At 45.7% G+C, this 27533-nt stretch overlaps 1 protein-coding gene and 1 long non-coding RNA gene across 2 annotated transcripts in view; one reads left to right on the forward strand and one right to left on the reverse strand.

Annotated features, from left to right (window-relative positions):
- The first annotated feature begins 392 nt into the window (after window positions 1-392).
- On the forward strand, window positions 393-2391 carry LOC308048044. The gene is made up of 3 exons (XR_013923079.1): window positions 393-484; window positions 1149-1235; window positions 2279-2391. It is a non-coding gene; the product is annotated as an uncharacterized lncRNA (long non-coding RNA).
- Window positions 2392-11043: 8652 nt separating this feature from the next.
- LRRC75A (leucine rich repeat containing 75A) overlaps window positions 11044-27533 on the reverse strand; it is a gene marked incomplete at both ends in the record, with an annotated part of 63963 nt that continues 47473 nt past the window's right edge. The window contains one exon of the mRNA XM_080356958.1: window positions 11044-11629. Coding sequence (XP_080213084.1) covers window positions 11044-11629 — 586 coding nt within the window. The remainder of the gene's footprint in view (window positions 11630-27533) is intronic.

The raw sequence follows: 27533 nt of genomic DNA on the forward strand, positions 1-27533 counted from the left end.
GTCTGCTACAGAGGTAGCAGAGTCTGTTCCTGCAGCAATGACATTCTGGCCAATGTTCTGTGGCTCTTCTCAATAATGGTCAAAATGTGCAAATTTAAATGTGAAGAAAGGGGGAAAAAAGACACAAACTGTAACTTGTCAGCATCCTTCAGTGTTGCTATTAAGTAAAAAAGGCTGCCTTTGTGATAATTACTCCTAAAATTGTTTTACAATGGAGGTTGATAAATGTAAGTTAAAGGGGTTGGGGGAATCTTGGAGTTAAAATAGGTGTGTTTAAATGAGGAAAAACTGCATCTGAGGCTGAAACTCCCAGTTAGATTCATTCTGTTGGTGTAACTGGCAGGCTCTGACACTTCAGTGCTCTTTTTATATTTATAGGAGGCGTGGAATATAAGGGTCTCATCAAACCTAAAGTGATTGAGCGTGTCCACTGAGAGACTTAATGCAGATGTTGCTGTTTGTTTTGCCCACTTGGTGTCACCAGGTGAAAGATTTTAGTGCATCTTTATGCTCTTTGAAAAAAGTAAAGTTTAATAAACTAACCTTAGTAAACATTAATAAACTGACTAAATAACGTGCTCATTCTATGCCAACAAGCTTCAACGTTACATTAATGGTACAGTTCCAAGTAGAAGTTACCTCGCTATTACTTCTGAAAGTGAAAAAATGTTTACTCAACTGGAAATAATAATGGTTGTCTTTATTTTTCTGGTATTGTGTATGGATGCTAACGGCATTTGATGACTTAGTGCTGGCTGTGAGGTTTTATTGGGTGCTGCTATCAACAACTGTGCAATAGGTCTGAGCTCTGATAGCACTTTCAGAGACAAACTTCATAGCTAAGTCTAAGCTTATCATCCAGATAATAAATTTTCCTGAACAGCTTAAAATGTATTAATTACATTATTTATTTATTTACATAATTTATTTATTATTTACATAATTTATTAATTAATGTACCTGGGTCAAGATACTAGTGGTATAGAACACTTCCTATAGTCATTGTGTTGTCAGAGCCCTTACCTAACAGCAGATGCAATACTGGTGTTCAGTTGATCTATGAATATGCCCTGGTGTTTAATGTAGCCCACAACTACAGCAGATGAAATGCCCAATATAATGCTGTGCATCTCTTGTGCCTCCATCAGATAATCTCAAAAGGGTCTGCCAGCATCCTGGTGAAGCCAAATTACCTCCTCATTGCACACGAAACAGGAGATCAGAGCCTCGCTGGGGTGAGTGAGAACGGGGAAGGCCAATTTGGTCAGTTGTTGGATAAAACAATTTTACTTAAGTGTGTCACATCAGTTATTTACTACTTTGAACTGTAGCAATAAACACTAAAACCTTTGGGCCAGGCACTCCTGGGGATGTGAAATACGCAGGATACCTGCTGTGAAGATGATGAGAATTATTTCAAAGCAAGGAGTGAACTTGGAGCTTTGAAATGTACTGTGATTTCGTAAGATAATGGGAAGATGCTGTACATGCACTTTGATTTAATATGTATCCAGTCTTCTCTAAACCAGCCTGTAACGCTTCTGTACTGGGGGAGGAGGATGCTCGGTGTCTGCAGGAGGCAATATAAGGCTTTTGTGTCAGTGCCAGGCTGTTTGGTAATCCAAAATCAGAGACCACATCAAGGAGAAAGCATTTCAAAGCTACAGCTTTTAAGCTTCAAAAAAGACTTTGGAGATGACAGCAACACTATGTCAACTGGCAGCGTATTAGCAACTCAGAGGCTAAAGCTGAGGAAAAAGAAGGTTTCGGGGAGGAGAGCGGGAGCGAGGTGACAGCAAGGACACCAAAAGTGTTTGAAGAACTGATGCGATACCTGGAGCCGGTCACACAGATGAAGGGACAGCTCTGGTCTGATCGCTGCCCTAAGAGCCCCTGAAAATCTGATTGCCTGTTAGAAAGCAAGGAGAGGTGGCCAAATCTGTGGTGAACAAAGTTAGAGCTTGAACGATTCCCATTAAAAGCCTGAAGGCTGCTCACAGCCTGGGGCTGAGCTTGAGGTCAGGACATTTGCCAACCCTTCTTGATTAAACAGCTGTCACTCATTGGGAGCACCAGGTGAGGCTGGTTACCTCCATTTCAAACACCCAATCTCATTTAACGTTGGTGGTAGCTCAGGGTAAGGATTGCTGGGGCTTTTTTTGTTGTGTGTGGTTTTCTTTTATTTTTTAAAAATTTATTTATTCCCTTAGCAGAATTCCAGTACTTTTAAAAAATAATACTACACTTCTCTAATTTCTCCTGCTGCTCTGGCAAGTAGCAAGGATGAAATAGCAAACTTCTGGGCAGTGCTGGGTGGTTTTGGAGGCAGGTGAGGAGCGAAAGCTGCATTTCTAACAGATGATGAAGCAAGAAGCCTTTGAAGTTGTAGACTAGAGGTTGTGGTTCCAAGAGGAAGAAGAGGCGGTACCTACATCCCTTAAAAGAAGAAATGAAAGCAGGTAAGATAATTATTTCCCAGAGAAGCTAGTGTCTAATCACATCCTTCAGATTTTCTTAGAAATTAAGGAGGGGGAAGGAAATAAAACCAGTGGTCATGGGGAAACACTGATCCTGGTGTGTGGAGGGATTTCAAGAGGAGGCTGTTAGTGTCTGTTCCTTCAGAAGAAGTTTTAGTGGACTCAGAGTGAAGGGGAAATGAAACAGATGATTTGGAGGAACACACATATTAAAATAAGAACAAGATAATAGAGACCTCTAGACACTTAAATATGTAAGAGTTGTACTGCACAGGTGATGTTTAACTGTGAGCACATGGCATTGCTTCAGAAATGCCCTGGTCTAGAGTTTATTTCCTATCGGGTATTACCAATTGCTTGGCAGTTGTCATCAGAACGTGCCATTTTATTCCCTTTCATGTGATCCCTGTTGAATTTGTGTGCAAGTGACTTTTAAATGAGGCTCGTGTGGCACTTGTGGGGTTGGAGCAGACTTTGCCCACCCAGCGGGTAATTTTGCTGACGTGCAAACCTGAGCCGCCAAGATCAGTCTGCAGTACAGAGTTTATATGAAATCACCACTTAAATTAAAGCTGCAGTTCCATTGTGCGTGTGTTGTGTAGGTGCGGGGAAAATATCTCTTGCCTTTACCGCTTCCTAATTAGTATTATCGCTTAAAGAAGCAATATCCACTCAGGTTAATGAGCTAGAACGAGGACAGTTTCAGCAGCGAGGGATGTGCAGGAGACTGAGTCTAACTACCTCTCGGATGGGAAGCAGCGTTTTCTCACAGTGACGCTGGAACTTGGTTCATTTAGTGCATTGCAAATACCTTTCCATGCCCCCAGTTTACTGCCTGGGCCTGACATATGGCTGATGTGAGCTACACTCTAGAACCCATCTGTAGTGAAATACAACTAGTAATGCTGTAAACTGTTCTGCTGCTTTGTGTGTTGTGTGTTGTGAGTTGTTTGGTGCATCCTTTTTGGTTCTTTTTTCCCCCCTGGCTGAACAATGGAGTGATTTTTGCAGTAACTTTTGCCAGGCTCTACAGGTTTATTTTCTCCTCAGATTGAATTCATAAAATAGCAAATAATAATGAAAGATGGTACAGAAGTCGTGGAATCAATAAGCTATTAGGAGGCAGAAATGAAATGGGGAATGAATTTAGAAATCTGCGCGTATAATTAAAGGTGGTGATGAGCAGATTGTGTCTTTTCTGATGGTATTAAATCAGGTTTTCAGTTTTATGTAAAACCATAAGCTAAGGTAAAAAAAGCAGCTGTCTCTGTGTATTTACAGAAGAGAAGATAGAAAATTCAAGTCCAAAACTGCCAGAAAGGGCTATAAACAAAGCATCTCCAATCTCCCATCAATCAGGAGGGGTGTATGCAGTTTTCATGCAGAAAGTTGGCACCATATTCCGGAATACCTGTCCTGTGGTGGCAGCTTGAGATCCAGGGCTCCTCCTGTCCCTTCCAATTAGCAGAGCTCTTACAGTTCGTCCTATGAATGAATTCTGCTCTAACCTTTGTTAATAGTAACGCACCAGAAAAGTAGATCGAATACTTTCTTTCCTCACTAGCTTAGTGATTATTGCTGCTCAGAGAAATAAGCTAACATCCACATTTCATTTCCAGGAAGCCTTCAGCTCAATACGAATCACATATTTTGGATGTATAGCTCTCTTTTTTTTGCCATTCTTTTACAATGTTCCTTGGAGGCATTTGTTATTGCAATGTCTGAAATAGGAGCTCGGTGAGGTTGGTTATAAGCTCAAGCATCTCACAGGGGAGCAGAAGAGCAGTAGTTGCTGCTGCTTTTCTCTGTGATAAACCTTCCTACGTGTGATCTGTTGTAAATTAACTGGTCATCCATTGTGCAGCCGCTTTCTGCTGGGCAGGCAATTAATGGCGCAATCAATTAAATTTACTCGATTTAGCTGTGACCGCTGAAGGCCAATCTGCCAACTTAATACTGCTAAGCGAACCTTGGAGTCTTTCTCTTGTCATGATCACCAGCGCAGAGCACGCAGATTTTACAGCAAAATTTGAGAGATGTTTCCAATGCCAATATTAATCCTGGCAGTTTAGGAAAACTGGTCTTCAGATCCATCTTATTGAAAGAAGTTGGGAGTCGCTTTTGCTGGCGGTTGGATTGGAGTGGAGGGTGGAAGGATGCTGCATGGGCCGTCACGTTTGTACCGCATCTGCCAAGGCCTGTTTCATAGCCATAAGCATCAAAACAATAGGATACATCAGATATTATTATTGTGGTTGTAGCAGAAGGGATATTTCAGAGTTGGATGGAATATTTGCTCACTGAAATGTGGGAGATGATTGATGGGCTTGAAGGGGAAGGTGGCCTGATCCACCCCCCCATTCTTCCAGCCAAGTGCCACTTGGCATCTCTGGCACTTTCTTCCTGGGCCATGAAATATTTCAGCATCAGCCTTATCGCTCTAATAAGGAAAATGATTCCAACAAGAACTGCAAATGCCTGAGCTGCGATGTAATTTTGGTTCAGCTCCTCGATCAGCAGGAGCTAAAGCCCCTCTGGTTCCTAACTGTGCTTGCTCAGTGGTTTGTATGTAAAACAGGTAGTCCTTGAGCGAGTTACTTTTCCAGATGCTGCTATATACATTTTCCCCTATCAGCTGAGCTTGAACAGACTATTTTCTGTCTCCAGGGCCAGTGTTAAACACACCAGCATGAGCGGCCAATAAATAATGCAAAAGATTCCCCTGGCCAGGGCTTTTTATTCTATTAGTAAGCGGGAAAAATATCAGGCTTCAGGTGGCATGGGAGCAGCTGAAAGTTTTAGTCTGACCTCCTCCTGGGATTATATCCAGATGGTTTTTTTTAATACCAGATGTTGTAGGTGAGATTTTCCTGGTTCTCACCCTTCTTGTGTCCTTTATTGCAACCTTCTCCCTGGGAAAACTGTGTCCCACAAACACATTCCTCTGCTCCTGCTGGTTTCTTCTCTATTTAACCAGCTGCGGCACTCTTGTAAGAGCTTATTTTGCTCACGATAACCAGGGTATTCAGGTAGGTTTTGTTACCTGGCTCACAGCCCTCAGAAGACTCCCCAGCTGTCATGTTCTAGGTGGAAAAGGCCTCATTTTGTGTGTGGCCTGACTCGAGATTTTGGAAGGAGAGACCCTGGGGTGTGTATAGGGCTGGTGGCTCGGTCTGTTCAGGAAAATGGCAGCCCAGTGGTCCGAAATGTTGGATATTGAGATTCCCATTGGGATTTTGATATAGCGCTACTCCTGATTTCAAGGCCGTGGTTGTTTCTGCACCCAGGAACAGCAGCGGCTGCTCAGGGGGACATCGCTGCACATCTGCCATGACAAGTGCAGGAATTCCCACAGAGTCACTCGTCACACTCCCCAAGCGCTACATTTCCCAATAAATATTTATAACAACGACAGAAATCGGCACACCTGCCGCTCTCTGTGTTTCCAGCTAGGTCAGCTTTCTCTTGTTTGAAAAACACATTTTTCGCATTGATAACGCACCTTCTTTTGCGGCAGTTGTGATTAACTTTCACCCATTGCCCATAAACAGCAGTTTCCTATGAACCTGCTGCTTTACAAACCAGAGGCTGCAAAATACAGATGTAAGAAAGAAAACCCAGCCTGTACCCACCACCCCCTCCAGTGTAATCACTATTTCAGTTCTCCCCTGCAGCGCTGTGTGTTCCCAGGGAGCACCTGGGAAATCCTCCCCGCACTGCAGCCCTGCGAATATCTGTTCCTTGCTTAAATGAATGAAAATAAACACATTTCAAGCTGGGTTTTGCTGAGCCAGAGACGAAGCTACATCGGGAAAATCTGTCCTTTAGCAAGCACAGACAAAACCGTTTCCCCACTCTGCCCAGACACCCTCTTGTGTACCTGGTATATTCATTGTTGTCCTCTGAATAAAGAACACTGGGCTCAAAGCTTATGTCTCTTGAGCATTCGAGGGTATTTTGTGAGCGGTGAGACTCGCATGGCTGGAGGCTGCCGAAGGGCTGTGAGTGATGGATTTGGTTTCCTGTTTGCCCTTCAGAATTTAAGGCTAAAGGCATTTAGTATAACTGGAAAGATTGTCTCCCTCACTGTGTATAGTTTGCTGATGGAATACGGCCCCCGGGCAGATAAAAACTCAACTGCCCCTGGAGTGAAGGAAGAGCAGGATCACTGTGTGATCTGCATACCAAAGGGATTGGGAAGAGATTAAACCTGTTTTTCACCCAGGTACATTGCACCAGGGAGGTTAGGTTGGTTGTCTTTTCCCTTTCTCGTAAGCATCAATACATGAATACTGCTAATAAGGTCAATCGGTTTCCTTGGCAATAGCAGTTACCGGCAACGTGCTCCCAGTTAATGGAACATGGGAGTCTTTGTGTTTCTGAGGATGCGAGTGGTCCCTGCACGAGCTCAGGAAACTCGTCCTTTCCTGCTGCTGAACCGTAGGAAAGCACTGAAACATTTGTGCCCGAGTGCGAAGTCGGTCACAGCGCGACAACCCGCTGTGGTCTCATTGCCTGGAGCTGCCCATTCCCTGGCTCAGGTGCTGCTGCTCCCCCGGTGTCCCCTTAGTCCCTTGGGTCACTTTTTTGCGTCTCCTCCGTGGCAGTTTTGGAAGCTGTTTGCAGCCTGCTGCTCTCCCGGACGGGCAAGCAGCAAGCGCTGCTTTGGGCCGAAGTGGGGCTGAGCTTCCTATTCTCAGCAGTGCTTTCTGTGCGTCCTTGCTCTCCTTGCCCAGTGCTGACCATCACCAGCCCTCCGTCCCGACCCCTCCAGGAGCGTAACCCTCATTTTAAATGAATAATCACCTTCAAAACCCAAGCAGGCCTTGGGCAAAGCCTTCTGAGATAACCCAGCTGGAATGAGCCATGCAGAGCGTGTGGCATCAGCTCTTTCGTGCCTCTCTAATTCCTCACCTACTGTTTTGATTCCCTTTAGTTTGGGCTCTTTAATCTATGCAGAATGATTTCCTATTACATTTTTGTTGCTGAGGGCATAAATCTTCTCCCACAGACCAGTTTCTTTCCTGCACAGGCAGAGCTGTGTGATGCTGGTGGAGATAACTAACCAAACCAGGCTTGGATGTTTTATGGGCTTCTAATGTTATGGTGGCCATTTCCTCCCCACTTTGACAACAAACGACCTCAATCAACCTTAATATTGCAACAGCAGTGGTTTTCAGTACTCAAATGCTGCTTCTACAGCCATTTAAAAGCTTCTGACCAGAACAAGTAGCCCAGTGTAGCATAGGGAGCATCCATTATATGTAGAGAGAGCTCCAAGCTTGTTTTGATGCTGATGGGCTGGGGGGGAAGCAATCTCACGCTTCTTTTGTTTAAAAAAACAAACCCCAAACCCCAACAGTCCTTACTGAGCCCTCAGGATCATTGTCATCCTGAAGTGGAATAAATGGATAATTGACCTAATCCACACTGCGAGGAAGACACTGATTAGCTAAAGCCCTCTTGTTATAACTGAGTAACTGTCTCTGCTAGAGCTGCGGTATTTTTCTTTTCCTCTGAAAGTCAGTAATTTGGTGCATGCTTCAGCACACACCAATATATCAACAAAAGGCCCTTTCTAGTTATTTTGCGTTCTCAGAAGGACTAAATCCTGGCTGGACACAGCAGCGCTGGGCACAGAGCCTTGTGCTGAGCCATCTGCAGCTGCAAGCTGAGCTGCTGGTTGCCCCTTCCAGAAAGAGCCTGACAGATGCAAAATACCTCCTGGCCGATTAATGTGTTTCACAGCAGGTAGAAGCTCAGCGGGAGGGGAAATGTGGCAGGAACAACCTCCTGAGTGGTTTGTGTGGGTGAGGGAATTGAGCGTGCGGAGCATCAATAAGTGATGCAGGGCCCTAGACGCAGAGCGCCTCTGGTTGTGAATTTGTGTGGCCAAACCGCAGGGTCCAGGCGGATGCTGAGGTCCAGGACGGCTGGCTCCTGTGCAGATGATGAGTGCTCCTTATAGCGGTATCTAACTTGCAAAATTGGTTTTGATTTATTTTCTTTCTACAAATGCCTTCTTTCAATGTTCTGCTGCAGCCTTGCAGCAAGGAGCCTGTGATTTAAACAGTTTAAACAAATGGGTGCCTGAGCTGTGCATAAGGAGAGAAGCCTGGTATTTGAACTACTGAGCAAACCAGTGTCTGACCTCAGAGAAGAAATGGCTGAATATTCTTTTTTTCAAGGAGAAATCTTGTTCTTGATGAAATCCCCATAGGTTGAGTTAACAAATCTCCGTAGGGATGTACTCCTGGCTCAGCAGGACCATGTGTGCATGTGGCAAATGAAGTAGCAATGATGGATTTGCTGCCCGTGTCTCATTGTTTGCCCTGGATGTAAGCACGGGCTCTACATGCTGCACATCAGCCTGTCTATATGAGCAAACCTCATGTATCACACCTTAATTTATTCTACTTATAAAGGTGCATTCTGAAGTTGTAGTAATGGTGGAAATAGTCCCCAAGTGCTGCAGGGAAGGTCTCCTGTGAGTCAGGATGAACCCGCTCCCACCAGCTGCTGTGCCCTGTGCCAGCCCCTGCCATGGTTTGGCGTGGAACAAATGTCATATAAACAATTCTTGCTGCAAAACAAAAGCCGTTTCCTTCGGTGCACTGAGACTGTTATCACTGGAGAGAAACACCCCGTGGAGCAGCGTGCTGTTCTCGGTATTCCTTTCTCCCACATTATTTTTGCACACTGGCAACATCTTCAATTTAACAGATGCTTTTATGATGCTTCTGTGTCCACCTTGTGCTCACCCTGCAGAATCCAGCCCATAAACTGGGCTGTTTATTTCTCCAGCCAGCTACAACGACCTTTTCTTGTACATGCCCTGGAGAACCCAGACCTGCGGTGCTTAGCACCATTTTTCTTTTTGCTCTGGGCATTCAGTCTGTACAGAGGAAAAATTCAACGCTGGGTCTTTATTAAACATTGTCATTTATTTTGATTATGGATAGCTCCTTTATTTCAAACAGAACAGTTTATTCACTGCAAAGATTTTTTTCATGCCTGTTGAGTTAGCATTAAAAAAAAAAAAAAAGGAAAAAGGGTTGGATACATGCAAATCATACTGAATGTTGCCAAATGTATTAAAACGAGTAGCAGAGTTTCTTCTAAGTTACCTACTTGCGGATGGAGAAGAAACAACCATCGGCAGCGTGAAGACCCTGTGGAAAAAGCTTCCTGGTGCAGTGATGTTAAATGAACAGAGCCAAAGGGATGACCAAAATATCTGTGTCTGCACCCAGAACAAGCAAAGCCAGAGGGTCACTGCTGCGAGCCAGGAAAACGATGCTGTAAAGCTGGTCAGGGAAAAGGGCTCTGAACAGAGAGAAAAGGGAGTCGTGTTTGGTCCTTTGAAGTAAGGGAGGGGAAGTTTTTACACGCTTTCCTGCCCTTCCCCAGGTTTAGGATCAAATGAAATTCTGGTTCAAAAGCCAAAGTGCACATTCCAGCGTTGCTGCTCTGGGATTATCCATTTTCCATCAAAAATAGAATAAAATCAAACCCATGTTTGTTAGAAAAAACCCAACCGACATCTTAGAAACAAAGCACTTCTGGTCTGGGGTCGATGGGCACCACCAAGTGACCCAACAGCCTTTATGAGGCTTTAAATCTCCAGCTGGCTGTGTCTGCCCAGCTCTCAGTGGCAGTGATACAGGGATGAACCCTTTTATAAATCTTCAGTATTGTGGTCTCCTTTGTCAGCAACAGCAATGAGCCTGAGCTTAGCCCCGGCTCCAGATTTTGCAGATTGCTCCCCAAAATGGACCAAACAGTCTCAGTGTTGCTGTTTCGAGGTACCACACGGAAAGCTCTGGAGTTACTACAACAGCACAGCTGGTGGTAAACTGGATTTTACATCTGAATAAATACTGGACATGTGCAAGTGCCAGCCCAATTTTGGTAAGGCTGGAGGGGAAGAGCTGTGTCCAGACACACAGTGCGCTGGGATTTAGCTCCACATCAGGAAATCAAAGCTCTCCCCTTGGGCTGGCTCACAATATTAAGAGAAACACCCCTGGTTAGTGTGCGATCAGACTGTTGTTGTACCTCTGCAGACAGGCTGCTATTCATCAGCAACTCCTGAAGTCAGGATTGGAAAGGATTTAAGGTTTCTCTTGGCACAGTCTGCTTTGGGGTGACTGCTGTCTGTCCATCGCGTGTGGGAGAGCAGCTGGGGTCTGGCTAGATCCAGCGCTAAGGATGGGGAGCCCTTTCCTGCGAAGTCAGGGCACCTTCTTCTCCCCTTTTGTGCTTTTTCTCAGGGCCTCATATTACACCACCTTGGAGATGCATTTTTGGGAGGTTAAAAAGCATAGCACATCACTAATGTTTAAAAACACCTGGCCAGCTTTCATAAAACACGAGTATTCAATGTCATCACCTTTATGTGTTCCGTGAAACAGTTGACATTCGTTGTACGGGAGGAAGGCAGCAGTCCGGATCCCCGAGCATCCCGCTGTGTGAATTAACCCTTTGCCGAGACCTCTGACACTCAGGTCTCAGTTTTAAGTCATCCTCGCTCAAGGTGCCCACCCAATGGCCACGGAGCTGGACATCATGTCTGTGGTGTCACGGCACCTCGCTCCAAGTTGAGGAGCTCCCCAACCTCGACTATTCTGTCCGTCTGCTGCGAGCCTGTGTTATCAGTCTTGCATGGTCCAGCTCGCAGGTCCTCCTGGCTCTCGACCAGGCCATCCTGGCTCTCCAGATCACTTACCTGCCCCTCCCCGAACTCCAGAATGGTTGGCAAGTTGCCTTGCTTTGGGCATCGTCTCTTCAGGCTGACCAAGAAGGGCTGCGGCAAGGAGAAGATGTCCACGTTGTTGCCGAGGTCAATCCAGGTGACGCTGGGGAACTTCTTGGGGTCCTTGAGGGTTTCGGTGAGGTCCCGTAGGATGGCTTTGGTGAGCCGGTTGCCGTTGAGGGAGAGGGTGGTGAGGTGGGGCAGCACGCAGAGCGCCGGCAGCAGTTGCAGCAGCATGTCGTCCGTCAGCTCCGTGAAGCACAGCTCCACCGTGTCGATGTGCTCCGAGCTGTGCTGGAGGTAGGACGTGACGCGGTCCAAGTCTTTCAGTGTCAGTGGGATGCCTGACAAGTCCACCGTGTTGTCCTGAGGCTTCCCCATCAAGACGGCTTTCAAGCTGCAAGGGAAGGAAAGCAGAGGGACATTAATGCAGGGGGATGTCTCTGCTTGGTGGCATCACTTTGGGCTCCCTGGCTGCTCTTTGGAGGGGGCAGGAACATGAGATATTTAGGTAAGATGTTCGGCTGGGGGCAACCATGTCTTCTGTAGAGGCCAGGAGTGTGCGTAGCTGAGGGGCAGAGAGACATTTCAAGGCTGTTTATTGACAGAAGATGGTCAGAAACAAGAAAAGGATATTAAAAAAAAACCCCCATAATTCAGAAAGAGCGTGGATTTATTTTCCACAGCCACTGCAAAACCCTAGAATAAAGAGGCAATCTTGCTGCTTTTAAAGATGCAAAAAAGGGTGAGGAAGCCCTTGCTTAGATGGGCAGGGATTGCTGGTGTAACACTTCTCATGCTGCCGATTACAAAGCTCTTTGAGCAGAACATGTTTGTCCTCTCGGCTGTACAGGTGGGAGCTGAGGACCTGCACCAGAATGACTTCAGCCTAAGACAGCAAATGCAGAATAGACACCTCCAGAGTTAGGTGATCTGCTCTAGTATTTCCAGTGTGTTGGACCTATCATGTCTCTCCAGCCTTGCTGCCGAGCAGACGAGCACTACAGGAACATCCGTAGATAAATTAGTTCTCTCAATGGCCCAACAGAGACTCATTAGCACGAGCTAGACAGGAGCTACACAGGTCAATTTTTCTTCTGCGGCGAATCAAAGAACACATTGACGATCAGGACCCGTTGGCAGACTAGCGCTGCTGAAGGACTTTTTGCTAATGAATTATTCTGAGTGAATTAGGAGGGGGAAGGAGCCTGGTGCATGTTAATTGCCCGTGTCAGCTTGGTGAGCTCACGTGTCTCATCTGCCACGGCGGCACACGCGTCAGCCTAATGCCAAAGCAGCCGGCTGTGGAAATGCTTTCGCCTTTCATTACAGCCCGAGCCAGGGAACACTAACATGTTTTAAGGCCGGTCCTAAAGCACGAGCTGTTTGTGATCTGGGGGTATGCGTGGGCAGCTGGTTAAGCATCGGGCTTTACCCCTGAGGAGCTGCAGAAGCTGGAGAGTGGTGAATTGTGCTTGAGCCTTAATTCATAAATAATGCATGTAGACAGAAAATCTTGCAAGGCTTTGTAAGCTCCCCACTAGTCTTTGAGGTGTAACTTGGAATAGAGGCAAGGTGGAAAGAAATTAAGGGTATTTATAACCACCAAAGCATTTTTTTTATTGGCTGATTGATGCTTATGTTCACCACTGGGGTACGAGGAGTTTGCTGCGGCTGCTTAATGTACTGAAGATCTGCAAGCCAAGGAGTGAAATTCCTGCAGTTCCTATGGAAATCAAGCAAAAAAATGCATGGACGGGGGTAGTTTCCAAAATCATCATCACTTAGGTTGATGCAAATCCCCATCACCTTACATAAAATCCTGAGCTGCTCTTCCACAGGGATGCATTTCAAATTAAAATTGCCGGGTGAATGTAAGCATCATTCACACACAGGGTTGGGCCCTCACGTTCATAGTGTTAGATCAGCCTTAAAGCTTATTTAACATCAGAAAATAGCTCAAAATTTCTAGGAGCAAACAGGTCTGGAAGCTGTGGTGGAAATAACTTACCTAGGTGGGGGATCAGTCCTCAAGTGTACCCAGCAACAGGGGAACAAAAGGGCTTTAAAAGTTACAAAACTACTCATGTTTTCCCTTGTTTAAATAGGAGGGTGTTGAGGTTTTTCTCTTATAGCAAGATAGATCATACAGTAAAAAAACTATTATTAAATGCTCTGGAGCCAAGCACCGGTGGGTATGTCAGTAATATCCTGGTGCTCAACACATCTGGACACTCACTGAGCTCTCCCGAGCCTTGGGGACCCATTTTGCTGCTGCGGTGGCACTTCTGGTGACAGTTTGTGGCTTGCTGGCTGAGCTGAAACCTCAAACACACACCTCCGCAGTCATTTAGCAAGATCTATACTTATCCCTTTACAAGGTCTCATTTAACCGGTATGTGGGCAGAAAGATGTTAATGTGATGTGATTCTCTCTAACGGCAATTTTTTGGCAATACTGGGAAAAAACCCAATGAAATAGTATATTTATTATTAAAAAGAATTGATGTTCATGTGTTGGCAGCTACTTCTCTGTTGTATGTGCTGCTGCATCATCTTTTTGGAAGCAGCCTCAGTGAGTGAGGTCTAGTGAGGCTGGGGACAGGGCAAGGTCTTGGGATCAAGGTTTTCACACTTGAACTCAAAAGAAACCCCAAAACACTCTAAATTACTCTTGTTTTGCTGTCTGGGAGCCCAAAGCTGATACGCTGTCAAATAAAGCACACGGTATCCTTGTGAATAAGTGATAACCATTTAATAGCATGGCTAAAATAAGCATTCAGGGGTTGATCTTTGTTTTACCCAGTGTGGAAATCCCCTGCAAGCAGCAATGCTGTCCCCACCTTTGTGCAGCTTCTTGTGGGACTTCTAGTGTGGCTTTAATTCAACAAAGGGGGAATGGGGATAACTTCAGGGCAGCTCTTTTTTTGAGCTGCATTCAATATTGCTTCACATTTGTTTTTTACTTCCCTTGGAGCTTGCATACAATTTCTGCCAGCAAGCAAAAGAGAATTTCTCACTCCTTCTCCCCTTGAGAGGGATTTAGCTGATACCTACTGAAACGGATTGATTATCTTGCACAAATAGCCTTTTCACCCTGAAGACGTGTGGTTTCTATCAAAGGCAGAGGAAACCTCCCGAATCAGCGGGTCGGAGCAGCCTGTGTTTGTGCTGGGCTGTTCTGCTGCAGCCTCTGCTCAATCTGTCCCTCGGGAAACAAACAAACCAACCCCAAACACGATTTAATAAAAATAGTTCTGTGGGTATTCTGAAGCATCTCACGGAAAGGAGGATGATATTATGTTAACAAACAGCTGTAAAAACTTTTATCCCTGCCATAAAGTTTGCCACAGAGTGGCCTCAAATCTCTGTAGGAAGATCTTACCATGAAACAAATCCCACCGAGCTTTAGGGGAGGATCAGTTACACCCACTTGGTTTCATCCTCACATTATGAGGATATTCCATAGAGGAAGAAGACACAGATTTTGTATTTTCTCAGCTGGAAACAGTATATGGTTTTGACCAATATAATGGTAGAATTGTGTATACAGCCATGCACTAAACCCTGATAACGCCTTGGCAGGGTGGTGTTTTATATAGACTTGAGCTGAACGGAAAGCTATTTTGCATTTAGTGTGAATCAGATCAGAAAGCATTCACGTGAACAAGAATATTGATGTTCAGATCAAATAGAATTAAAAGAAAGGGATTTCTTCTGGGTTTAAATTAATGACATTTCTCTAAAGCACTGCACAAATCAGGACGTGAGATGCTGATGTGTCATGTAATAAAGTGTAAATGGGCTATTGAGCCTCTTCCTTGGAGAGCAAAGGAATAGCTCAAGAAAATGAAGCACAGGCAGCCTCACAGAGTGAAAAACTACAGTATGAAATGTATACGATACCACTGGTGAGAAAACTACTTACAAAAACGTCGTCAAAAAATCATTGAACATAGTGAGTCATCAGAAATAAAGTCTTGAGATGAAAGACGTGTCCTGAAATACTGGTACTATCAAAGGTAAGTATTAAATAGCTTTTTCAGAGTCCCTACTGCTTCAAATGCTGATAGTCTGGAATAGATAGTTTGGAAATGGAGGGAAGGAATAGAAACATGCATGTACTCTGTTGGTAATAACATTGACAGAAGGCTTAAGCTCCCTCAGCCTCAAAGGAGGAACAGGGTCAAGAAAATATAACTATTTAGCTTAAATGAGGAATGTGACTGAGTTGTGTATAATAATATATTGTTATATGTATGATGTATAGATGCATAAAACAGAGAAGATGAGACTAGACTGCTCTTTATCTTGCTCTTAAAGCTCAGGGACACCCACTGATGCTGAAAAATGAAACTCCCAGGGGATAAAAGGCAGGAGTGTGGAGCAGAGCTCGGCTTAACCTCCTGGCTCCAGCCACGGGATGTCACTGAGATCAAGGGCTTTGTGGGAGGTCCAAAGCGGACACCACATTGCTTGGCTGATAACATCAAAAGTCATGGTAGGGTTGGGGAAAAAAAATAATTAAAAAAAATAAGAAGAATTTTAAAAAAGGTGCCTGGGTTTATGTGCTGGAACATAAGTGTAGAAATTCTATAATACAAGACATTTTTGCTTCATTGCCAGGAGTCTGGACAAGATGGGATGGTTTGATCCTGTGTGAGCAGCCTATTGCTGAATGGCCGTGGGACCCAGAGAGACATAAAGCGGTATAAAAATACACATCCATGTGCTTGCGTCTGTGTGTTTTGCAGCTGCACCTTATTTAAACTGGGGAGAGACTTTATGGTCCCAGAGCAAAAATGCTTCTACTTATGCCAGTGGCAAGGCAAGGGCTGTATTTCCCAAGTTAAAAAACAACCAACCAACCTTTTAACATGTTTGTGATGCTGCCTGGTTGAATTCCTTTCCTTTGTTTTTTTTTTTAGAAAAACCCCAACACTCAGCAAAACATGAAAGATAAATCCAAAAACTAACGTAGACAGAGCCCAGTTCAGAACCAGAGTTGCCAGATTCTCCAAAATGTGAAGCCATGGGACCGCCACAGCTCATACTCACCTTTAACTTCATTCTTAAGCTTTATTCCACAGCATGTGTTTGTACTGCTGTGATTATTCATTAGCTGGTTTAGCTCGTTGTTTACTACCACAGAATGGTTTAGAGGTTTATTAACAGCATAGTTTAAAGCCTCTATTTTCCACCGCCTTTACAAATAAATAGCTTGGAAATTTTTCACTCCTCTCCTTAGAGAGATTCAAGTGAAAGAGGATTTTTTAAAAATATATGTAACTTTAAAGACCCTTTAGAGCATATCAAGAAACACATAAGAAATCCATAAGTCTTTACTGTTAAAAGGGAAAGTACAGTGGGGATTAGTTATTTTGGGCTCTTGTTCCAGGAGCCTTCCCAGTTTCGCTGAGGTTTGCAGTTTTCAAGTCAGAAAGGCTCAACATCCCCACTGTTAATGTCCTTCCCCACTATCAAAATCCAAGCGAGTGCCACCTGGTTTTTGGGGGATTAGGGAGGGCAGATAGCTCAGCCTGGAGCTCAACAGCTGGGGGTTTGCTCCTCATTTTGGCCCTGATGTTTGACATGAAAATTAACCTTATTATGGCCATTTATAAAATAATTGTGGCTGCTGGGAATGCTTTGTGGGAATGACATCACCCAAGAGCCCTACACAGGATCTCCTATTGCCATTGCAAGACCAAGCACGGGGTTGTTTCTCGGACCCAGCACAGCGTTTTTTAAAGCGCCTTGTTATGGGAAAACCTGGAGGGAATGTTAAATTTCATTTTATTTTCTTTTTCTTGTTGGTCGCTGTGTGTGATGCTCACTGCAATCCCTCCTCTGCGTGCCCCAGCGCACGGGCCGCTCCAGGAATAGCGCTCTGTTTACACGCCTTTCCAAATCCCACTGTATTTTCTTTGGCTCCACACCAAGCCCCACAGGCCTGTTCCTCCCCTGTTCCAGGCACAAAGTGTGGGGGGTGCATGGGGTGTTTGATGGGAAGGGTCATTTCTGTGCACCCCAGAACATCCCCCCGACATGGGTCTCGTGGCTTTGACCACAGTGTGATAGTGGAAGAACTGATGGCGTCAGAAAGAGCTCGCTCAATAAATCCTTCCCATCATGATAAGATCAAGTCAAGCATCTTCAATTTACATTTCTTTACTAAATTACTCCATGCCTGTATAACGTCTCCATGGACACATATTAAATTCTAAAAACTCATGAGACAAAGAAGGAAAAAGTGATTTTGTTGTTGTTGACCCTTTCCACCAGCCTCAATTCCTTCATCTCAACTGGTTTGCTAAAGAGCCATCCACTAGAGAGCACTGTCACCCAGCCCTTGGTGCCTAAATACAGAACGTCACCCCAGAGCAGGAGCGGGACCTTGTAGATGGATTCCCACCTTGCAGGGGATGGGACACTGTCCAGTCCCTGGTGTGGTGAAGGGATGTCACCATGTCATCAGCTGTCCTACTCACGGCTCTTCTGCTGGGTACGGTACGTGGACCCAGTGACCTGAGAGCTGATGGTGACTTTGGACAGATGCTCAGACTTTGAAGACCCAGATCCGGCTCTAAATGCATTCTAATATTCAAAACAATGTGCACATGGAGGAAGGAATTTGGTATTTTGGGTGCAGCGTCTCTTTGGGGAGAAACAGCACAGAAAAAGAGAACAGAGAGCAGAATAAACAGAGAATAGTCTGTTTAGGGCTGGGAGGATTAATTTTTTTTAACATCTCCCAAAATGCCCCGAAGTCCAGCCCAGAGCATCTGTCTAAGGAAGTGAAATAAAGGACGGAATTTTTCTTTCCATTAAACATTTTAGCAAGGTGATATTTAATCCCTTTCTAAGGCTGATGTGCCTTGATCTTGTGCGAGCACAGAGCAGAAGGGAAACCGAGGGGACAGAAGGTCAGGCAGCTCGGGCAAAAACTGCCGGCAAGGACTGTCGGGCTGCGGGAAGTGTGAAGAATGCGCTGATTTTGGAAACCAAAAAGAAAAATATCTGCATACAAGAAGGAACCAGACACATTGACCAAGTTATTGAAATAAATTTAAAAGGAAAAATTAGAAAAGTGCAGTCTCTTTTGGTTTTCGGTCCAAACCGCATAAACTTGACCTGCTCACTTTGGCCAAGTGGAAATCACAGATCCATTCTCCGGGAACTCAAGGAAAAGTCCATCCAAGTCCAACTGCTGCTGAAGAAGCGGCTGCACTCGATGGATATTTGGTGACCTACAGCCACTGATGGGCCCCTACGATGGTCACCCCCTAAAGAAGGTCCAGTGGTAAGGTTAAACCAAATAAAACGCCTGCGATAGACCAGAATAACACCCATTTCTTCCACAACCAAGCTCCACCAGCAAACTGCTCTTCCCCGCAGCTTTCAACATCCTACAGCTGCGAGATTACTGCTGTGTCATAATTTCACAGCGTCTCTGTGGTATTTAGTAAAAGGACCCAATTAAACCTTTAAAAGCAACAAGCTTCTTGGAAAATGAAGCACTGTTATGCAAAGAAGCAACATGATAAATATCTCCAGTTGGGATAATTAAGCAGAAGAACTGCTCTCGTTTGCATGCCGCACAGCCAGCTCCTCGTCATGGGCCAGGGCCGAGGAGGCTGCATTCAAATATATAGTGAAGCGATGGTCTTTAGCTCTGTATGAGAACCACCATTTATGTGCTACAAGAAAAGGGACTTTTTCCCAACTTGTTTTTAATTTTCTGCGAAACAAAATTCTAAATATAAGCATTTGGGACCCATTAAAATGGGTTGCTATAATTATAACTCTAACTTATTGCAAAAAAATGTAAATATCCTGCTGTTGGAAGTACTCTATTTTTCTTTCCCCTTCCTCCCCAAAATGAAATGTATTTATATACTCCTTCCTATGATACATTTTGCCCTCAAGAAACCTGCATTTTCCTATAGAGAAACTGTGCTGGAATATTTCCAAATGACTCTCCTCCAGTGTAACAAGAAACTGCAGCTGATGCTCCATTAATAACATGCATTTACAGAAAAAGCAATTTGCACAAGTGCCAACAGAAAAACAATCAAGAATTTAAAAGACAACAACATGTTGGGCTTGTTGCTTCTGTAAATGACCTCCTGGAAGAGAACTGGACCGGAATAAGAAATTGTTCAAGTTTGCATTATAACAAACAATAGTTCGCAATAAAATAAACAACATTTTCTTTAAATTCTAACACAGGAAAAAAAAAAAGGCTGAAAAGAGTCTTGGAGAGGGACTTTTATGATTGAGGATATTAAAAATACCCAAGTAACTATTTGATTTACATGAGCAGCTCCGCGCTACTGAGAGAAGAAACTGATGTGCTCTGGTTTGACTAGAAAAAAACATCTTTGAATTGGGTTGTAGTCCTCAGTGTCCAACAGAAAGAGGCCATAGGAAGAGGAATCACTAGTTAATTGCTCATAAAAACATACAATTTGCTGCCCAGACATTTCAAAGAGTTCTAAGGAAGAGGAGAAAGAAGGAAAGGGATGAGGAGGCTGAGAGTTGGGGGCAAGATGTGTGGGCTGGGAGGCCCATGGGGATGGATGGAGCTCAGCAAGGCCCCTTCTGCAAAACTAGGATGGGTGGTTCCTCAAAATCCTGCATTTCAGCCTCTCCTTTTGGTTTTGTTACCACTTGCTCTTATCGTTGCAAGGAATGACCCCACAAGCTGGCTGGATGTGACCCCCACTGTGGGGTGGGAGAGTGTGGCTGCTCCTTCTCTATCCCACGCACCACAAATATTAGAGAAAAATAAATGAGTTTTGATGCATCTTGGCTATTTGCAGATGAAAGGGGCTGTTGTTAATTATCGCCATCCCTTTCCAGGGGCTGGGGAGCTTTGGGGTTTGGGAAACACAAGCAATCAGGAGAAGTGGTTTGAAAGGCATCAGCTCTTAAACCTGCCACTGGTGCTGCCAAACAACTACCACCAAAAACCAGGAAAAGTCTGCGGACAACATATCAAACTGAACAGACTTTCACTGAGGGACTGAGGTTCACACTTTCTGGAGTCTATTTGTGTTTCCTGTCACTCGAAATCAGTTTAATTCCATTAATAGAAAGGGGAGGCAAACACAACTTTGCTGGAGGGGGTGCTGAGGGGAGAGAAGCTTCAACTCTGATCCTCCAGCTCAGCTTTCTCATCAGAAACCAACCCAAAGAAGAAAAACAAAACCCCTCTCCCAACTGCTCCTCCTGCAATTAGGGAGAGATCAGCTGCCAAAGTGTGTGCCTGGGGCTTCGCTTTCCCTAAACTGTTTATTTTAATGGAGCCCAGCTCACATTTGGAAGAGCTTAGGCAGGCAGAGGTCCTCCATCGCCTGTGCTGCTCTGATGGGAGCCAGAGCACGGGACGCAGCCGCCAGCCCGGCTCCCAGGGTCCCTGCTTGTCCCTCGTCATGTTTGGGAAGACGTTTTCTCCAGGGCCAGGAGCTGATATTCCCCCCCCATTTTCCCCATGCCCTTCCACATCCTTGCATATCTTCCATTTCAAGCCAAACCTCTGTCCTTCCTGCTGCCGTCCCAACACCTCCGGTGTCCAAAGAGAGAGTGTGAATCCCGACACGGCTCCTGATGCTCTTGTAGGTGGATCAAAGGGAAACCACCTGCTCCTGTTTCAGCCTGACTGCAGACATGCTTCAGACAGCAGGTTTTTGGACTAGATGAGCTTTGAAGGTCACTTCCAACCCAAATAATTCAGTGATTCTATGTCAAAGCCCTTGTACTGTCACCATCCTGCATCCCTGCACGTGATATGGAGGGACGAGACCCCTGGGGATTAGGAAAGATTAAGCTAATGAGACTTGACCGGTATGTGACTGCTGCCTCAAGCCCTCCCAGCACTGGGAGATGCAATCTGCTTCGCATTAACATGCACAGAAAATAATGGGTCCTGCTCAGCACAGCAGAACAGAGCGACCATTGTAACCTCAGCTTTCATCAGATGAGGAATAACAGGATACAACCTGATCCACTACCAACTCCCTGCTCGCGTCTTCAAAAGAAAAAGGGATGTTTTTTGTAACTTTAACATATTCTGTTCCAATGAGAAGATTTAATAGTACCTCTGTCCTCTATTCATCTGTACAATAAAAAGTTGCTCACTGGAGCAGGGAGTTGAACCTGCTTTATTTGCATCCTATAGGTTCCTTTTCCTGCTGGGCACAGTTTCTCGCACAGCTTTGCTGCCACCTCACAAAGTTATTTCATTTTAACAGACCCTTTCCACGAGCTTGGGGTCAGCAGAAAGCACCTACCATTTCTGGGGCTACAAAACCGAACAAAAAAGGCAATGACGAGTATCTTTAACCACCCAGAGAAAACCCCCTTTTCCCCCCAGCACTTCATTGCTTTTGGCAGATTATTTCCCTGCTGAAACTGGGGATTTCAGCATTCATCTCCCCCAAAAAAGATGAAAACTGTGCTAATATCGGAGGTGAAGCTGGCTGCCAAGACTGCCTTTTCAGCTGGGTATAACAGAAAAGACATTTGATATGTTGCTCTTTACAGCAAAACATCAGTGCTGCCCAGCTCCCCGAGTCCCTACGGCACCGCAAATTCTGCTGGACAAGCAGGAAAACCACAAGAACCTTCCCTGAATTGTCCCTGAATGGCTCTATAACCTACTTGCTTTGCTGACAAAAGACAGGCCCTGTTATCAGCTGTATCAATAAAACCACAAACCATTCAGCTTTCCAAACGCAAACATTTTACCCTTTTTTCTGTACCCATCAGTGATGAGGTGTCGTGTCTCTGTGCTCCGAGCTGCCTACTAGAGAAGGAATGATGCTGGAAAGATCAGCCCAACAACAAATCTTCCCAAGGTCAGTAATTTGTCCATATTATGTGAACACACACACACATATATATATATTTTTTTCCAAGTCTCCAGCTCGCTATCTTTGGGATGAGCCACAATTTAGCCCTCAGCGGCCAGCATGACGCAATAGCTGATTGAAATGAGGTAGACAGGAGAGGACTCACTACAGATGGGCATTTCTTTTAGCCAAGATGCTGCCAAGGAATAATCCTCATCCCCGGCTGCAAGGTGAGAAGTGACCTTCAGGAGGCACTGAGCATGCAGGGAGGCTGGCACACAAGGATGGCTTCCTCCCAAAAAACACCCCAGCTCCATGGTTTGGTGCTAACCCTGGACAAGGGGAGGGTGAAACACCTGGAAGAACATATTGCCACCCCAGGCTACATGTTTCTAGACAAAAGAAATCAATCTTGGGCTGAATAGCCCATTCCTCAGGGACCGACGTGTGTCAAAACACAGGCTGCCGTGTGTGGCAAGATCTGCAAAAGCCCAAGCTGAGTATTGAACGTGGGCAGGGTCTGCGCTCTCTTTTCTTGGAGGTGCCAACCAGCCCCTTTTGAGATGCAAAAGACCCTTCTGTACTTTCCTGGACACTGTCAGGATGCTCAGCTTTTCACCATTTTTTCCCCAGCCCACCACCCAAGGGACAATGCCACCTCTAATGATGAAGTGTCAACCTGGAAGGGGACGAATCGAGTCTGTGTCTGGGTCACCCCTGGGCTGAGGCTCCCAGGGGACAGATGGAAAGGCCTGGTTGTGAGCAACTGGAAAACCAGGGCTGTGAGAAGCTGGGCTTGAGATGCAGGAGACAGCGCCAGAAAAGCTCCAGCCGTGCTGGCAGCCAGCGCGCTCGCATGGTTCATCGCTGCGACCTGCACCCTGTGGCTCACAGCTCCTACTGCGCGGCTCACAGCCTTCTCCGCTCTGACCCTCCCATCCGAGCTCTCCCACTCCTTCCAGCCCCACAGTGATGCACAAGATAAAAGAAACAACCCAGATCCAGCCCAAATACACCTCGGTGCCTCCTTGAAACGCTCGGTGTCCAGTTGCCACCAGCCAAAACCGTCACACTGAAAACCTCAGTCCAGCCTTTTGCCTCCCTATGGCAGCCAGCAGCAGTGGCACCTCAGTGCTCTTATCACCGTCCTCCTTCACACCACTATTTTAAAGCATCATTTTCATTTAAAGAGAGCAGCAGCAGGTGTGGGAGGTGTAAACTCACCCCATAGCGAGTGGGATCCCCAAGTCCAAGTGATGGATGAGCTCACTAAACACCTTCACTTACCACCGCTAACGATGTGCAATGTGAAAGGGCTCGAAAAAAAATTTGAAAGCCTCTATCAAAGCTTCATCATAAAGCTTCATTCTCCTAATTGGGAAATATAGCCAGGGGTGACAGCCACACTGGGGCTGGCTGTTAATTAGACGGGCATCGCTGCTTTGGGGAGTGACGCTTTCCTTGCACGGTGGCAGGAGCAGCAGCCGGGGCCTGGGCAAGGGAGCAAATTGCCCCTTGCCGGCTAAAAAGGGACTAAGGCAGCGGCTGTTTTAGATATGACAAATAATCCTGGGGTGTTTGGAGGACTTCCAAGGCAGGGAGGAAGTGTGTGCGTGTGTAGATTAATTATTTCACCAGCCGATTCCCTCATTTAATAACAATTTCTACTAGTTGATTCCCCACTCTGCAGCCCAAGTTGTGAGGACAGATTTAAATAATCACCACCATGTGTCAAAACTAAATCTAATTTCCACTCCCTCCAGAAGCAGAGGAAGTAGAGGAGCAATTATTAAAAAAAACCCTCACACTTTTCACAGTGAAAAGCCTTTTCTAATCAGGCACGAGACTAAAAAACATACTTAGGGGACCACGAGCACGTAAGTGCAAGACGACAGGATGGATGTTCCCTCCAAGGGGACGAAAACTGCTGGGTTATTCCTTAGTCCAGTTGTGGGAGGGGAGAGGACAGAGGAGCAGGAGGGTGGCTCGAAATGGAGATTTGGAGTCACAGGTAATGCCTGGGAAAGATACTCCATGGTTTTGATTAATTATTTTAAATTCTGGAGCAACCCAGCAGAGTTGTGGAGGGTAACGAGGAGGGTAAGGGCTCATTTTACCAAGTGAGTCAATGGAAAACCTTAAGCCCCTTCCAGCGCGACAGTTTGCCCTGTAGCACGCACCTGGGTGGCATTTCACCAGGCATGCATTATTTACAGTTTAGCTCCAATAGCTCATGAAGTAGGTCTTTGCTAACACTGACTTCTTCCAACTGAACGAGGTGTGATGGGGCAGGCACGGCCCCTCCAGAACTGCAGCCTCAATATCATTAGGTAGTTGTGGGGCATCCAACAGTTGTGAGGCCTCATCAAACAGCCCATCACAGCCCCCTCGATGCACTCTTCAGTGTTGCAAGTTTCCAAATGTTTGTGCCAAAGTGTAGAAAATACCCTGGTTTTATGTATGTTGGCTGAATGCTGCATGCACCAGACCAAACCAAAGACGAGCATCTCCTGAAGGAGCTGCTGGAGGTGATACCTGCGCGCCAGGTATCCTCAGCACCACATCATGCAGGTGTTACCCACGGGTGTACCTGGGATTTACTCCACAGGATCCGTCTGATACAGGGGGTTAACATCACAGCTCATCCCGCTATTTCTCTCATTACTGGGGTAATTCATTAATAAGGCTCAGCAAAGTGCTTTATCAGTCTGAGACCAATGCCTTAGAAGAAAGGCCAAGCAGGAAGACAAACTGAGATGAGCAGGTTGCTGAATGCGCCACGAGCTGGCTGATGCTCATGGTGCGGCAGCCCCAGGACAGACAGGACAAAGTCTTGAGCTGCAAAATCACTCAGAACAACTTTGACAGCAGCCAAGGGAGAGAATTTTTTGTTTTGCTCATCCTCTCCTTGTTTTCCATTCTCCTTCCCAAAATCTTAGCTCCCTTCTGACTTCTTCTGTGGCACTCCAGGTCTTCCCATCACATTAAATCATCCTACTATTACGGGAGGATTACTCCATCCCCATGGTTAACCCCCACTGTTCCCAGTGCTCACACAGGGACACCCCTTTGCATCAAGCAGATCTGCAGGACCTGCTGCCCAGGGACTCCCTCCTGCATGGCCAACAGCTGGCACAAGGGACAACCAGACATCAGGCTCTTTCCGTGGTCATTTAATATTACCAGAAGAAAGTCTGGTCTGCCTTGGCCAGGCTGGGATTTGAATGCTGAATCACAGCAATATGCAGAGATTAAATTCTAATTTCCAGCCCTCTTGATACAATCACAAAAATAGGATAAGCTTGGAGATGGATTCTCTTGTGCTCTTAAGGCAATTAACAGAAATAACATAGCAAATAACCACAATATTTCTAATACTGCAGGATATACACAGGGAAAAGCTCCGCTCCGCCCCAGCAGAGCTCTTATTAACAACCGCCACGCACAGGCAGACAGCAGTTGGTATTTAGTGCCTGCCCTGGGAAATGAATTGCTTTCTGCCTGCATCCAGACTGCAATCGTCTCAGAGACAAACAGGACTGTGTGTCACAGCCGCGGCCACTGCACAGGCAGCCAGAGGTGGCTGGAGCTTTGCACCAACACACCTGGGCCAGGACAAGGGCTGCCTGTCCCACCTGGGGGGGTGATACATCTTTTGGGTCATCGGCAAATCGCAGCCACAGCAGCAGGTGTTTAACTTTGGAGATGGATGTCAGCACAAGGATTTATAGACTCGGTGACTGCACAGCTGTGATAAGGCTGCAGACCTCGGTCATTGTGATAGGACCCAGCAAAGGTCAGAGAAGATCCACCATGGTCAGGAGCATCTCTGTCCCTCAACCACCTCCTCCTGGGAGATGCAGGGCCCCATCTGTAAGCCAAGGCCAAGCATCCCACTGATGAAGCCTGAGATCCTCATTTCCCAACCCCAGCCAGCCTGAAGAAACACCAAGAACCAGAGTTTTGCTTTTCTCCATTCCAAACACACGCACAAAGTCTCAGGCCATGCAGGGAAGAACAAAGAGGTTTGGAAATTGCCTGCTTCCCACTGCTAAAGCTGAGTGACCTCAAAATCACCACAACAGGCAATATACTGGTCTGGTTTTTGCAGCATTTGCTGCATGTGCCAGAAAGCACTTTGCTGCTCTGTCCCTTGTGATCTCTGGGACAGCCATGTACCACTGGGCAAAATAAAGTCCCATTGGCACAGACAGAAGCGATCGCCCACTCTCAGGTCCCAAATGTCTCCAGTTCACAAATTCTCTGCTCTCCTGCAGCAGCTACCAGCCTGATGTGCACACATACATACACATCCATGGGATTCTAATGAAGAGCAGAGACTGCACAATTCTTGCTCCAGCCTCCTCCCATCGACAGCGAATTTGTGTTGGATGCTCTGAAGAGACCATTTGTTGCAGGAGCTACAACTTCTCCTATCGCTCGCCCACGAGCTGCCGGCAGCAGTGGAGGATTTACATCCACAAATATTCACTCTCTTTCTGTTTTCAAAAGCAAGGGCATATTATTCATGCACTGGGTTTCCCTCCTGTGAAAACTCCTTTTTTTTTTGCTTCACAAGAGCTTTGTAGAGAAACGCAAGCAAGTATGAAAATCAGCACCCGGCATTCCTCCAGGACAGAAATGTTTTGTGCCTGGGATGAAATTAGGAGTGGGATGTTAAAAGGTCATTCCTACCAACAAAAGAAGGCTGCTTAACCTCTGTGAATCCATCACTAAATCAAAACACCCTTCTCTTCTCTTTTAACAGGTCTCCATACGTGTCTGCTGAGCACAATGGAGAACATCCAAACCATGGGTTAAAAACTTCCACAGCCCAGTGGAGCCTCCTGACTTGCCAAAAGCTGCCCCAGACGATTCATTTGCACTTTCAGCTGGGTATTTCCAAGGTAATTTCTAAGGTGACTTCACATCAGAGGGTCTTAAGAGAGCAAAGGGAACTTCAGGCTGACTCCCGGTGTAAAGAAGGATACCCAAAGAGGCACCAAATATCCTCCCTGACTTGTTGCTTTGTCAGAAATTGCTGCAAAACATCCCACAGGGCTGAACCCGTGCTCAGTTTCTGCAGGGATGCAGAAAGCAAGAGCCAATGGTCACTGCATTTTCAGCCCTGCTTAGGGTGGGAAAATCAAAGAAAACACACATGAGGTTCTGTGGTACTTTCTCACACACAGCCCTGTAATTTGCACATATGACATGGAGAAGTACCTATTATGCAGGGGCTTTTAACCTCCAGTGTGGTTCCCACCGAGGCAGTAATTTCCCTGCAGAAATGTACAGCAACAGAGAAAAAAATACCTCTTTGCTGCCTTCACCCTATTCATACCAGTCCTCACAGACAGAAAATGACAGCTACTGTCGGACACTTTTATGATTAAATATATCTTCCATCTCAGAGAATTACAACCCGCTCAATACAACTTTCCTA

This window comes from Nesoenas mayeri (assembly GCF_963082525.1).
Source record: "Nesoenas mayeri genome assembly, chromosome: 20".
NCBI classification, from domain to species: domain Eukaryota; kingdom Metazoa; phylum Chordata; class Aves; order Columbiformes; family Columbidae; genus Nesoenas; species Nesoenas mayeri.